The 15397-nt window shown below is 34.2% G+C and overlaps 1 protein-coding gene across 8 annotated transcripts in view; it reads left to right on the forward strand.

The window, feature by feature from the left end:
* CPSF6 (cleavage and polyadenylation specific factor 6) overlaps nt 1–15048 on the forward strand; it is a 31029-nt gene extending 15981 nt beyond the window's left edge. The window contains exons 4-11 of one of the 8 annotated variants that reach the window (XM_063785886.1): nt 1806–1951; nt 2841–3014; nt 3144–3254; nt 3700–4204; nt 4538–4653; nt 5154–5307; nt 7477–7669; nt 14587–15048. In XM_063785886.1, the coding sequence (XP_063641956.1) occupies nt 1806–1951; nt 2841–3014; nt 3144–3254; nt 3700–4204; nt 4538–4653; nt 5154–5307; nt 7477–7666 (1396 nt within the window). In that variant the 3' untranslated portion in view covers nt 7667–7669; nt 14587–15048. The remainder of the gene's footprint in view (nt 1–1805; nt 1952–2840; nt 3015–3143; nt 3255–3699; nt 4205–4537; nt 4654–5153; nt 5308–7476; nt 7670–14586) is intronic. The other 7 variants (XM_009425807.5, XM_009425808.5, XM_063785887.1 and 4 more) reach the window with 7 other exon arrangements.
* The last annotated feature ends 349 nt before the right edge of the window (nt 15049–15397 follow it).

The raw sequence follows: 15397 nt of genomic DNA on the forward strand, positions 1-15397 counted from the left end.
TTTCTTTTTGAGGTATAATTCATATGCCATAAAATGCAGGCTTTTAAATGTACAATTCAGTGATAATTTATTATATTTATGAAGTTTAGCAACCATTACCACTGTCTGATTCCAGAACATTTCATCACTCCAAGAAGGAACCTTGTACCCGGTTAGCAGTCACTCCCATTTCCTCTCTTCCTATCTGCTGGCAACCGCTAACGTGCTCTGGATATGCCTGTTCTGGACATTTCATCTAAATGGAATCATAAAATACGTAGTCCTATGTGACTGGCTTTTTTCCTTAGCATAATGATTTTAAGGTTCATCCATGTTGAAGCATGCATCAGCATTTCTTTTTATGGCTGAGTAATATTCCACTACATGGATATAGCACTTTTTTCTTTTAATCTATCAGTCGATGGACGTCTAGGTTATTTCCACTTTTGGCTATTAAGGAAAATGCCCCTGTGAATATTTGTGTACCCATTTTGTATGAACATGTATTTTCAGTTCTGTTGGATGTGTACCTAGGAATGGAATTACTGGGTTATATAATAACTCTATGTTTAAATGTTTGAGGAATTACCAGATTATTTGCCAGAGGCATTGTGCCATTTTATTAATATGTGCTCATCAGCAATGTGCAATGGTTCCAGTTTCTCCACATATTTATTTATTTATTTATTGAGACAGAGTCTCACTCTGTCACCCAGGCTGGAGTGCAGTGGTGCGATCTTGGCTCATTGCAACCTCTGCCTCCCAGGTTCAAGCGATTCTCCTGTCTCAGCCTCCCAGCGTGGGACTACAGGCACACGCCACCATGCCTGGCTAATTTTTGAATTTTTAGTAGAGACGGGGTTTCACCATGTTGGTCAGGCTGGTCTTGAACTCCTGACCTCATGATCCTCCTGCCTTGGCCTCCCAAAGTGCTGAGATTATAGGCGTGAGCCACTGCACCCGGCCTCTCCACATCTTTAATACTTGTCTTTTTGATTATAGCCACCCTAGTGGGTATGGGGTGGTATCTTGTGGTTTTGATTTGCACTTCCCCAATAGTTAATGATATTGTACATCTTTTTATTGTAGCAAAAAGTGGAAGCAACCCAAATGTCCATGAACTGATGAATACATTTCTTTTAATGTTGTATATTTATAATGGAAAATTATTCACCCATAAAAGTAAGTGGTGATGCATGCTGTAACAGTGGATGAAGCTTGAAAACATGCTAGTTAAAGAAGGCTGGTCACAAGGGACCTTCTATTGTATGATTCCATTTAGATGAAATGTCCAGGATAGGCCAGTCCAGAGACAGAAATTAGGTTTAGTGGTTCCATAGGGTACAGGGATGGGAAGAAATGGGAGCGATGGCTAATGGATATGGAGTTTCTTTTTGGGGTGATGAAAATGTTTTAAAATTGATTATGGTGGTGGTTATAACACTGTGAAATACTAAAAACCACTGAATTATATATTTTGAATGACTGAATTCTATGGTATGTTATACAAGATGAACAAAAATGTGTACTCGTATAGTTAAGAAATATTTTTAGTTTTTAAAATTATTTATTTTTAGAGACAGGATCTCACTGTGTTGCCCAGGCTGGAGTGCAGTAGTGTGATTATAGTTTACTGTAGCCTCAAACTCCTGGGCTCAAGCAATCCTCGTGCCTCAACCTTCTAAGCAGCTGGGATTACAGGCATGAGCCACTGTGCCCAGCTGTTGTTTTAGATAAAAGCAGATTGAGACCTTTTTACAGAAGAATAACAGTAATAATATTGATCTCTTTTTACTTTGTATCCTCACCTCTTAAACACTTTTTAGGTTTGCCCTTGTTGGTGTTGGATCTGAAGCATCTTCAAAAAAGTTAATGGATCTGTTGCCTAAAAGAGAACTTCATGGTCAGAATCCTGTTGTAACTCCATGCAATAAACAGTTCCTGAGTCAATTTGAAATGCAGTCCAGGAAAAGTAAGCAATCCTCAGAGGCTTTTATTAAAATATGTACATTTTAACCAGTGCATTTGTTAGGTGTTATACTAGAGAAGTCATTTTAATACTAGCTCACTAGAAACTCCATTTCACAAAGTCCATGCTTTGAATTAGATTTAATCACTGGTTATGACTGTGGGCCTGTGTGCTAGAAACCTACTCCTGTTCCATTTTTCTCCAGATGTAACAGACCCAATACTATACAACAATGTGCAAGTTCTATAGCCCTGCCATTCTTGTCCTATTATTTCCATCTTAGATACAGAAAGAAACTACATTCTAATTCTTAGATTAAAGGAGAGCTATGTGGATGTGTATTATGGTGGGGGAGAGATCACTGATAACCAGAAAATGTTCATTGATTTTTCTGCTTGGCAACAAGACCTTTCACCACTTGGTAAACTGAATATAGAAAAGATTTGTCATTATACATTTAAGTACGTTGTCTTTAAAGAGATGAGATGGATGATTATGTAATTAACAGAAATTCAAGTGGTTCCTTTTCTTTTAATGTTTTAGCACTTAAGACTTAACTGAAGAAGTGTGTTACAAAATTTAAATGATGTAATACTGAAATTAAGATATCTGTTGAAGAATTTCGGTCTTGGCTGCTGCAGAGTGCTGGTATTTTGAAAGTAACTCACGATTACCTATGGAAAATATATTTAAACCTGGATATTTTGAGTCTTTAAAAGTGCCCAAATAGATGTGAATGTTTTCCTAAACCATACTTTCTCATGTAGTTTGCATAGGCACAAGGCATTTGCAAGTTAATATATTAGAAATAGAGTTGTTTTTAATGATAGTGGTTACATTTCAGAAAACTATTTTTAATAAGTGCTATTTATGAGTATTTGGATATTTGCAGCTACACAATCAGGACAAATGTCTGGGGAAGGTAAAGCTGGTCCTCCAGGAGGCAGTTCCCGTGCAGCATTTCCACAAGGTGGTAGAGGACGGGGCCGTTTTCCAGGGGCTGTTCCTGGTGGGGACAGATTTCCTGGGCCAGCAGGACCAGGAGGGCCACCCCCACCTTTTCCAGGTAAAACTTTTCTTAAATTACCATGGATAAAACATGTCTACCTAATACCTCTTTTCCTTTTCTCTCTTTTTCAAGTAATGCATTATTAATGTGACTTACTCTCCTTGTTATGCTATTTTTGGAATCCAGGAAATTTGATCAAGCATCTTGTTAAAGGAACTCGGCCTTTGTTCCTGGAAACTAGGATTCCATGGCATATGGGGCACAGCATAGAGGAAATACCCATTTTTGGCCTAAAAGGTCTTTATTTTTCTCCAAACTTGCTTGACTTATATATAGAATATTTACATCCGTCTTACTTTCTTACCTCTTAAAAAAATCCTTTCAAGATCATTTTTCCTTGTTTCACTTTCTAGCTTGGCATCAGAGTAGAATATAAGGTGGGTGATTTCACTGTAAAAAGTGTGTGTACACGGAAAGATGGAAAATATCTCTAGGCATTGTAATATTTTTTTATTAAAGTTTTCGTTTCAATAATTTTTCTTAAGCATAAATTGAGCTAGTTAAATTTGTAAGGATATACTTCATTGTAGTTGGTAGTGTAACATTTACCATACGGATTTTATTTAAAGACAAAGACTTGGTGTATGCTTTATGCGTTTAAAGTATAATCTTGGCATATAAAAGTTAAAATATCTTATTAGTGAAGTGTTTTTTTTTTCTCTCTTTCTCCTTTGTTTTTTAGCTGGACAGACTCCACCACGTCCACCCTTAGGTCCTCCAGGCCCACCTGGTCCACCAGGTCCTCCACCTCCTGGTCAGGTTCTGCCTCCTCCTCTAGCTGGGCCTCCTAATCGAGGAGATCGCCCTCCACCACCAGTTCTTTTTCCTGGACAACCTTTTGGGCAGCCTCCATTGGGTCCACTTCCTCCTGGACCTCCACCTCCAGTTCCAGGCTACGGCCCCCCTCCTGGCCCACCACCTCCACAACAGGGACCACCTCCACCTCCAGGCCCCTTTCCACCTCGTCCACCCGGTCCACTTGGGCCACCCCTTACACTAGCTCCTCCTCCGCATCTTCCTGGACCACCTCCAGGTGCCCCACCGCCAGCTCCGCATGTGAACCCAGCTTTCTTTCCTCCACCAACTAACAGTGGCATGCCTACATCAGATAGCCGAGGTCCACCACCAACAGATCCATATGGGCGACCTCCACCATATGATAGGGGTGACTATGGCCCCCCTGGAAGGTAAGTTAGTGTGTATCTGTGAAAGTACTTGATGATAAAAGATAGGAACAATGACTGTAAATATTAGATTGTAGGTACATAAATATATTATTTCTGCCTTCCAAGAAGATGAGGTGTTTAAGCTGCTACCCTGTTTTAGCTGAAAGATACTGGTATAGGAGAATTTTTAGATGTGTTCTCTTTGTGGGAAAAGTAGCATGCTTCAATATGGAAAAGTAACTACTATCTCTAAAGCACATGTCAGAAGCAGCTAGTATGAATTGCTCTACACTGTTGTGACTAACTGAGGACATCTGTTGAGTATGAGTTAAGGTTTATGTTTTTGTTTTACAGGGAAATGGATACTGCAAGAACGCCATTGAGTGAAGCTGAATTTGAAGAAATCATGAATAGAAATAGGGCAATCTCAAGCAGTGCTATTTCGAGAGCTGTGTCTGATGCCAGTGCTGGTTTGTGTATTTCTTGTATTAATATTTCTTATTTATGTTATTAGGAATGACCTAAAAATGTAAGTACAATCTAGAAGATAGGTCATTTACATGTAGTAGTTCTTCTTATATTCCCAAATCATTACCTACGATTTATTTAAAAAGCATTGAAAAAAGTTGTGTGTCACAGTGTAGTAGGGAAAATCCAAATTTTAAGTTATTTGGTATAGATTTAAGTCTTACCCTTGACATTTAATGGTTCAGGGGCCTCATGACACCTTATTTATTCTTATATTTGCAAAATGATAATGTGCTTCACACACCTATAATAAGTTGAGTTAATACCATGAGCATGAAAGCCTTTTGCAAATGGTGAAACACTGAAAGAAGACATTGTCTTGCATAGTTATTTTATAGCACAGTACTTTTGTAAAATGCCTTATCACTCTTATCCCAAGTGGTTTGATGGTGTTTTGAAAACAAAATTTGTTTGACTTCAAACCCTTTCCTTTCCCTCACAGGTGATTATGGGAGTGCCATTGAGACACTGGTAACTGCAATTTCTTTAATTAAACAATCCAAAGTATCCGCTGATGATCGTTGCAAAGTTCTTATTAGTTCTTTGCAAGATTGCCTTCATGGAATTGAGTCCAAGTCTTATGGTTCTGGATCAAGGTAAAACTTTCCTGTCTCATTTCTATTTTAAAAAACTGTTAGTTTACAAATGGAAAAAATACTGTGAGACTTTAAAAGGAGGACTTTGCTTTTACCTACTGATTATTTAGCAGCTGGAGTGGTTTTTTTTTTAACTCTAAATGTTAGTTGCTTGCTTAAAACCCTTTAAAGGCTCCTACTCAGTCTTAAAGCAAAACTGTAAAGATTGAGGGACTGTGTGATAAAGCCCCTGCCTATCTTTTTAGCCTCATTTTGTACCTCTCCCCTTACTCACTGTTCTCCAGTGAGTATTTCTCCATATTTCTCCTTTTCTTTAGGTACATCAAATATTTGACCACCTCACTTTATATTCCTTCTGCTGGGAGCAGTTTTCCCTGTCTCTTCACATAGCTGGCTCCTTATTCTTCACGTCTCATTCTAACTTCTTAGGGTGGGGCTTCTCCCAAGTTAGTCTGCCATATTGTTCTTTTTATTTCTTCCATAGTACTTACCATAATCAATTCTTACTTGTTATAAGGCATATTTTTCCTCATTAGAACACATGTTGAATGATGGCAGGGGATTTATCTATCCTGCTTACTGTATTTCTTTTCTTTTAAGAGATGGGTCTTGTTAAGTTACCCAGGCTGGTCCTGAACTCCTGGGCTCAAGTGATCCTCTCAGCTTGGCCTCCCAAAGTGTTGGGATGATAGGCATGAGCCACTGTGCTCAGCCATGCTCGTTATAATATTTCTAATGCCTACAGAGTGTGTGGTACAGAATGAGTGCTAAATAAAAATTTCTCGAATGAGGGAGTGACTGAATGAATGAGTGATCTATCTTTTAGGTAGTTCCTTTTTTTTTCTTTTTAGCATTGCTGCTAACTTTGAAATTTTATATATTTTTGAAAGGCAGACCTTTAATCTTCACTTGGTATTCTTAGATATGTCTTTAGTGTACTCTATCTGGTAGTAATCTTTAAGAGAAAAGAGCTTGCTTTTGACATGGTCCCCAGTTTTGTAATTATTACCTTTTTGACCCGGTGTAAGAATCTTTGTGTCTAAACAAATTTGTCATAGATATAGTTATCTTGTATCATATTTTTAAGTTTTGAAGTCCAAAGTAATAATTTTTAAATCCCAACACTTTGGGAGACCAAGGCAGGAGGATCATGTGAGCCCCAGGAGTTTGAGACCAGCCTTGGCAACATAGGGAGTTTTTCTACAAAAAAATTTAAAAAATATCTGGGCCTGGTGGTGCATGCCTATAGTCCCAGCTACTTGGGAGGCTGTGGTGGGAGGGTTGCTTGAGCCTCAGAGGTCGAGGATGAAATGAACTGTGATCATGTCCCTGCACTCCAGCCTGGGTGACAGAGAGAGAGAGACCCTATCTTGAAAAAACAAAGTAATAACTTAGGCCTTGATCAAGGATTTTAGCACCTTATGTTTGCTAAGCTTAGCTGTCTGGTGCAGAAATACAAGACATAAATATTATTTCGTAGACAGTTATTATTTCCTTACTGTGAATTTAGCAGAATTTATAGAAGTCTTTTGGGTAGTAAGCTTTGGTTAAATTATTTGTTTTTAAAAAATGGCAGTTCATGAAACATTTCTACTTATTAAATACAATGTGAATACTATATCTATTCTTGCTACTGGTCATAATTGTTAGCCCTCTCCCATGCCTCTTCTCCTCCCCTGAATATAACATGCGTATTAGAAAGTTTCTTTGTGTTGGATGCTGCTCATGAACCATATGTTAAGAGGTTGTCATATTCATGTTTTTAAGCCCCATTGTGTGTTGTGATTTCATGACTTTTATATCTAAAAAAACCATATTGTAGATGTTCTTTAGCTTGAAACACGAGTGCTTTGAAATTTTCCCTTTACCTTTGTATTTGTGCATTCAGTAAATACTACACGTCTGTTTTAGGCTGCTAGTTTAAATAGATGATGTGATGCATTTCTGTGATGTGTCTGGTTGCTGATTTTTTTGTTAATGTTTTTAATAGTGAAATTTCTGGTTCATGCTTACTGGTGAGTTGGTAAGTCGTTATTGGCAGCTCAGGATAGTAAGTTTAAACCAGATTTACAAAGAATTTTTGCTGCCTAAGTTTTTTTAGACATCAAAAAATTGAATATTTTTAAGCTATTTAATTATGGAGAGCATTAATCCAGTAATTTTTTTTAGAAGACGTGAACGATCAAGAGAGAGGGACCATAGTAGATCACGAGAAAAGAGTCGACGTCATAAATCCCGTAGTAGAGACCGTCATGACGATTATTATAGAGAGAGAAGCAGAGAACGAGAGAGGCACCGGGATCGTGACCGAGACCGTGACCGAGAGCGTGACCGAGAGCGCGAATATCGTCATCGTTAGAAGGTGGGTATTCCTTGTTCCTGTTAAATGTGTGTGTATTCTTAACAGTAACTATAACTCCAAGGCTACTGTTTATGCAGTATATACCTACATTTTAAATGGTCCAACTACTTGTGAATTTAATCTTCTGGAAACATCTGAAACAAATTATAGGTAAGTAATGACAGGTAAAAATTTTGACCCTTTATCTTATGAATATTTTATTGCTGAGTTGTCACTTTCAGGTTTCAAATAGTTAATGGTCTTAACAAAGCAAGGAAATAATCAAGAGGACTCATTGTGTACTTCTAAAATCTAAAAATTGGGATTCTTGTATCACATACGTAGGTTGCATGCAATTTAAAATACAAAACACAGGGAGTTATTTCACATATATATTATGTGTTTGGATTTTTAAAAATAAATGGAAAGTTACTATTTTTGAACTAGTTTTATTTGTCCCTAAAAATTTATGAGAAAATCTAACACAATAATAGTTTATAATACAGGAGGGTGTTTTCTCAACATTCAAAGAGACTTTTCCTTTAAAAAAAAAAAAATTTTTTTTTAGAAGAGACACTATCCTGACATCTGCTTTTTGTTTTTAAAAGAAACAGTATCCTTTAATTTGCAAAGAAGATGTAAAAGTTAATCAATTAAAATGGGTTTAGGGTGCACTGATTTATATCTAAAAATTTTAAATTGTGTCAAGCCATATACCCAAGTTTAGAATACCTTGAAATAATTTTCTTTGATGTTTCATTCATAAATCATAATCATTGTCTTTTTTTCTGTATTTTAAAACTATTTCTTGTGTACATTTTTCATAAAGTGGGAAGAGTTGTCTGTTTATGCTTCATTTTCACATGTAATTTTATTTTTTATATTTGTTAATAGCATTTATTCATGTGAAGAGCTGGGGGAGGGCACTATAAGGCTTATGCATGTGACACAAAGGTTATTCTGTAAATTAAAATATTTTTTCTTTATATGTTGGTTGGCATATTCAAATTAAATTAAGGCTAAACAAACCCCTCATAGGTAAATACTCTTTATGTGATTATTTTCAGTAATCATGGGAAACTTACTGAAAATTCAGTCATGGTAATTGTTAGTATTTAAATTGTTATGGGCAAAATTAAAGGTTTTATCAAGTGTATGTAATTCTGTGACAGAATACCAATTTCTTTAACCATAACAGATACGCAAATGAGGTCCTTAAATGCCTAGAAAATAAGCATGCTATTTTTATGGAACACAGATATAAGCTCCTACACTATTTACAATTTTAAGGGCTTTTTAAGTTAAAAGGCTGGTTTTGATACTTTGCATTTTGAATATGCAGATTGAATATCAAAACTTTAATTTGTAGTTTTCCATGTATTACAAAATTTAATATAAATCTCAAAACATTCTTTTAATGTGAGGCAAAAAAAATCTTTTACTTTTAAAACTAAGCTTATTGAAATTGATATTGTTTTTGAATGTAAAAATTGAATGTTGTATTATGTAAATCTAAACACTAAATTTTAAAGATGTAGCACTTTTTCCCCCTGAGTTAAATACATCTGATCCCATCTTAATGAAAAAATTCTCAATATCCATCAGTTGCTTAAACTGGATTGTGACTGGGTTATTAGTTGAAATGCTTGTCTATGTCAGTCATTTCCATTATAGAAAGGCACAGATTCTGTAAGTTACCTATTTTTTTGGACTTTATAAGTTATCAGCAAGCTTCTTGTTAGTTAGTAAAGGCATGATAATGAAACTTGAATTCATCTACAAAATTGGATGTGCCCATCAAGGGGCCTCTAAACCAATTTAAGCCCAAAGTTAACTAATTACAGTTTCTACTGGTTTTAGTAAAACTAGCATAGTCAACCAAGTAAACAAAGTCCATTGTTAATCTTATTTGAGTTAGCTAACATTACATTCTAGTAATGGGTACACCTAAATATATCATGACTTGAGTTTCATTACATTCAGACATTAACTACAGATTCCTAATGTGCAAACTATTGTTGACATTTTTCTTAATCACTGATGTACCATACCAGAATTTCCATGTTTTGTTTGTACATTAATCAGAATTGAGTTGTAATACTGTATGTGCCTTCATCCAAGAAAAATTTTACATAAGCATTTCTAGTGCAAAAAATTCTGTTATCCTGGATTATTGTACGTTTGCTATATCAAACAGTATTGTGGATGTAGACTTGAATAAAGGGGTGGGGACTGGGATTAAATATATTCAAGTAAAACTTTAAAACAAAAGCTATCTGCAAATTTGATCACCATCATAATAAGGTCTGTTGACCTTTTTAGAAGTTTTAAAATATGAGTCCTTTTGAGCTTTCATGTAAATCTTAAATGGACCAAATGGACTGAGTGATTTGAAAGCTAAAGTGAATGTCACTAGTAAGGCTGTATACAAATAAAATACTAATGTAATCTATTAAAGTGATGACGAATGGCTAAAAGGGCAAGTTCTTAACTTTTTAACTGGAAACGTAATGATCTTGGCAAGCTGTTAATGTCTGTCCCATCTTAATTTTTTTTTGTGTTTGAACTGTTGGTAATGTTAATTGCATTCTCTCATTTTAAAATGTATTGGTTTTTCTAAAAGTATTCAATATCTAAGTTCAAATAGATAATATTTTAATGAGAAAATACCAATATTGTAAATTTCAGTATGTAAATACGTTGTGCTTCATATTCTGTAATTTCTACCTCTATTCTCAGACCACTCTGAGCAAAATAAAAGTAGTTCGGTGCTTTACGATTGTACATTTTTTTACTGAAATAATTTTAGTTTCATAGTTGAGTTACTTAAAAGGTTACGTTCCTCTTGTCACTTCTTTGGAACATCCCTACTCAGCAAATTTGTGTTAACAATTCAGCTTTTCTTTGTTTACTGAAACCAAATTGTGTTTTTTTAAAATACTCTTTATTCAGGCTTTTCCTCTCTCTATTTTATGAGGTTTTACAATTCTCAAATCATTATCCATGACAATTTTTAAGCATTGGGTATGGGGTCTGGATTAAATAACTTGCCTTTGCTATCTGATTACTTTTTTTTTTTTTTTTTGAGATGGAGTCTTGCTCTTGTTGCCCAGTCTAGAGTGCAGTGGCACAATCTCAGCTCACCACAACCTTCACCTCCTGGGTTCAAGCAATTCTCCTGCCTTAGCCTCCGGAGTAGCTAGGATTACAGGCATGTGCCACCACGCCCGGCTAATTTTGTAGTTTTAGTAGAGATGGGGTTTCTCCATGTTGGTCAGGCTGGTCTCGAACTCCCGACGTCAGGTGATCCACCCATCTCTGCCTCCCAAAGTGCTGGGATTGATTACAGGCGTGAGCCACCGTGCCCAGTCTAGTCTGATTACTTTTTTCCTACCTTAAATATCATGATCTTAGGATCTTAGATTTTGTTATTGCCCAAGATTTAGGATGCTTTGCATTGCGTATTCAGCTTATTAGCTTTGTGTTAATTTTGAAAAAAAAAAAAGCCAAAAGAATAAAAAAAATTCTTACACGTTAAAGATGTTTCATTTTCTTCTTAGTGTTGCTTTGAGGCTTATGTGAAAATTAAATTCTCTTAATTACCTGGTGAATGATACTGGTTATAATAAGATTTTAAAATTGTTTCTGCAGCTGTTAGGTTATGTGAGGTCTGCGTTATAGCTCCCAGCCCTGTTTCCTTGTTTTCCCATGTATCCTAACTGCTCTGCTTCATCTGGATATGTATGCTAGCTTTCATTGCTTTAGCTCTGATTTTTCTTACTTTGAGTATTCACAAAACCTGTCTCACTACACAGCTGACTTAATTGAAGTTACAAGAGGGAGTAGGAAGTGATCCCTTGAATGGATGTATAGTGTGTTTTGCTCACTGTGGTTTAAGAATATAGTTTTGTTTACAAATGATTAATGTTCCCTGTTGAAAAAAAAATTCAATGCCAGTGTGAGTCATCTTGCTCTCTCACCGTCATCTCAGTGTTAAATTTACTACCATTGTTTTAGTTTGTAAAATAGATTGTTTTGAGTAAATTCTGTCTTGAATGAATATTTAGTTAACGTTGTTTAAAGAAACCTAATAACCAAAAAGGGGTAAGGGTGCCATTTATGCTATCCAAATTTTATGAATTTGTGGTAGCATGTTTTGACTCTCCATGAATTATAAATAACAGGTTATTTTGAGATGTTCATTTTGTAAATCTTTTGGGAACAAACCTTATTTTTCTTTGAATGTGATTAAGTTTATTTCTATTTTACTGGGTTGTAAGAGCAATTATGTATGTGTTTTATAGAGTAATAAAATGCTTTACTTAAAATGAGGTAAGTACTATGTACAGAGGTAGAGAGATGAAAATATGAAATGTTTTGGTAGCAAGAACTTCTTGTAAATATCTACAATAACTAGAATTGTTTTTATGTAATATGTTCTAGTCAACACAAGAAGGAATTTTGATTTTAGAGTTAACTCATATGTAGATAATTATTTCTCTTGCCCACCTCATTTCCATTCCTCTTATTAAGGAGAAATTTTCAGATAGAGAAAAGTGAATTTTATTTCGTTGAGTTAGTAGTGCATCTCTAAAATTATGAGAATCCTTTTAATTCAGTATATTAATGTGAAAATCTATAAAAGTGCCCTATCAAGTATTTATTTAAATCTTAAAAGATGAATTTACCATGAATTTAAAATACTAATTCTAACAAATGTGCCTAGATAAATTTCTAACAGAAACAGTTATAATTTGAGTTGTTAATAATGGCTTGATATAGTATCTTAAAATACAAGTACTTCTCTGTGTGTTGAAATTTTACTTAGTGCTCACTTTAGTTTACAGACTTTATTAAAAAGGTGTAGATTCCATTTATCATCTTAGTTGTTTTAACATCTGTTTACATAGGCCTTTCTTTTATAATTAATAGCTAAAGCAAGTAATTGTGTGGCTTTGACATTAGATTTTACCAAATGATACATTGAAAACATGGACGTTGAATGTATTTGTCACTTTTAAGCTTCTTTTTGATATCTTTGTTGATGTAGTTGCCTACTTAGACATTTGAGAGTATAATATGGAATTGGATTATTGGAAATGGGTTGTATTGCCTTCAAATTCACTTTCGTTTAAGACTGTAAAATTTGTATTTCCAAGTGCATAAAATGTAAAGTGTTTAGAAATAGAAATAAAAACTGCTAGACTATCCCCCATATTTTATGTCTGTATGGTGAAAATTAGATTCATTAATAGAAAAGATCTATCTATAAAGTATAATCAAACAAAAGAGTGCATTAGTCCTGGGAAAAGATGTGTGTTGCAATTTTACAAATGGGATTCTCTATATAAAAATAGTATAATTCTCCACTGGAGTGATAATGATACAAAGATGCAGTGTATGTGATATGTTTTATGGAAGAGTTGAATATTTTTGTTTTGCTATGACTTTAAATAGTTTTTCCCTCTTAATGACTTTTTATCCCTTCCAGCGCAACAGAAAATTTAGGGAGATAGCATTCTTTTGCAGTTAGATTTATTAATTTCCCAGTAATTATTATTTCAGATTAGAACATATGCCTTGTCTCTCTCTAATACATAAACCTGTTTTTTAATAGTGTAGTGCAGATAATAAAAATAAAACATTTGAAAGCTGCCATTTTATATTTTTTCCCATTAAATAGTTTCACTAAATAGCTTCATCAACATAAGATGAAGATGCAATAAAAGATAACAATAGTAATGGCTGAAGTTATCTGAAAGATACAGGCATATAGAAACTATATATATAAAAGAGAAGTCTGGATTGTATTTTTTTTTCTTTTGCAGTTTTAAAATTTTAAGTTATTACTGCTAGGCAGTGTGAATGCATATATGTACTGATGCTCTTAAGATACAACCTAGGAAAGGACATAATAGAAAAATTTATAGCAGTGGCAGAAGTAACTCTTAATTGTAGAGCAAAAAGTATTTTTCAGTTATTTTTATTTCAAAATATCACTAAACTGTGCCCTATGAACATGTTCAAACTGAAAAAAATTTTTAAAAAACCTTCTGCCCTCTTGACTCTTAAATCACTTTATTATTGAAGTGGTTTCTTGTCATTTATACTTTCATTACCGACTGTTTCAGTGGTTACTTATATCCAAGTTAATTGAATGTTTCTTGTGAACCTCTACCTGAAGTTTGCATATATATGTATTCTTTAAATTTTAGTTTATCAACTTTATTCTATTTTTTTTCTTTTATGTGAGTTTTAAATGAACTTTATCATTGTAGATTCCCACTTAGCTTGTTTTGGTTAGTTTATAATACTACGTTAGGTATTTCTATATAGGTGGAATAGAGTAAAAGTAAAGTAAATGTTTTAAATTTGTATTACGTCTAAAGATTTGTACGTGGATGTCATTAATTTAAATGTCCATACTCTATTTATAAATCTTACTTACAAATTTTGTAAACCATTTGATTTATAATACTTGCAGAAGTTCCTGTATGCTGTTAAATAAATTAATTTGTAAAATAATTTTGCATTTTATATTTAGTTCAGCATTTAATTGTTAAATGAGTTTATAGACTTGATATGTGGGTGAATGAAAAATATTTACATTAAAATCATCCAAGCATTTTCCATTTATTTTTGTAGTATGCATATTTTAGAAAATGACTTATGAATGTTTCCATCATCACAGAAACAGTAGCTGCTATATTTTCATTACTGCTTCAGTCATTAAATTTATAAGGCAATAATATTTAAGAAGAATGAAATCAGAATGTCTCAGTTTAATCATCAGGTAAATTGGAACATTTCACCACCACAAAGGCAGCTACTGTTTCAGTTAATTCTTATTTTGTGTTAGAATACATAACAGTGAAGTAGATGCACGACTTGTGTATGTATAGTTAAGCCAGCGTTTTTCTGTGTATTTTGGGGAATAGCAAAATCTACATCACAAATTTTGACACATTACAGCTGAAGGAAGAGGATCACCTTCCAAGACAAAACAGTCTTCATGGGGGAAAAATGACGCTTGTCCAGCAGTTTGCTTCTTGTGATTGAACTGAACCTGTAAGGATTCATGGATAAAATGAACAGGAATAGATCTGAATAAAGCAAATCTGCATAAATGGTAACCAGTAGCTCTACTTTTATTTTTTATGTTGCTTAACTGTTTTATTTGAAGGAAACCTGTGTGATTTAAAAAGTTATAGCTTTTGCAACTTTATTACTGGTTATATACATTTGGCCATTATGATGTGCAAGCAATTGGAAGAAAAGTCAAGTAAATGCTTGTTTTTGTAGTAGTTTGTTCTTGTTAAAAATGTTTATATGATAATGTCTGTAAACAGCATCACTTTGATTACAATAGATGTAGTGTTGTAATAAACTGTTTAATGGGGCTGATGTGTAAAGCTGTTCAAGTTATTTGATGTTTACACCTCAGGGAAAGTCTTGTGTTCAGCAATATCTAAAGATAATGTTACTATGACAACATTTTTACTGTCCTTTAAAGCATTGCAATAGCGTTTTTGGATATGCCTCAATCTAATCTTGCGTTCAGTGAATTAAACATAGTAATTAAGTGTCTTTTGCCCTTGATTTTGATATTAGAATAGGTGATTACATGGATATTTAATATTTATATATTCTGCTTTTCTAGCTGTTTTTACCTAGTTAGCTTGTGACTTTGCTGAATGGTATGTAAACTTGTAAAAATAGAGATTTGACAGACATAGCAATCTAGTCAAT

This window comes from Pan troglodytes, chromosome 10 (assembly GCF_028858775.2).
Source record: "Pan troglodytes isolate AG18354 chromosome 10, NHGRI_mPanTro3-v2.0_pri, whole genome shotgun sequence".
Classification (NCBI taxonomy): Eukaryota; Metazoa; Chordata; class Mammalia; order Primates; family Hominidae; genus Pan; species Pan troglodytes.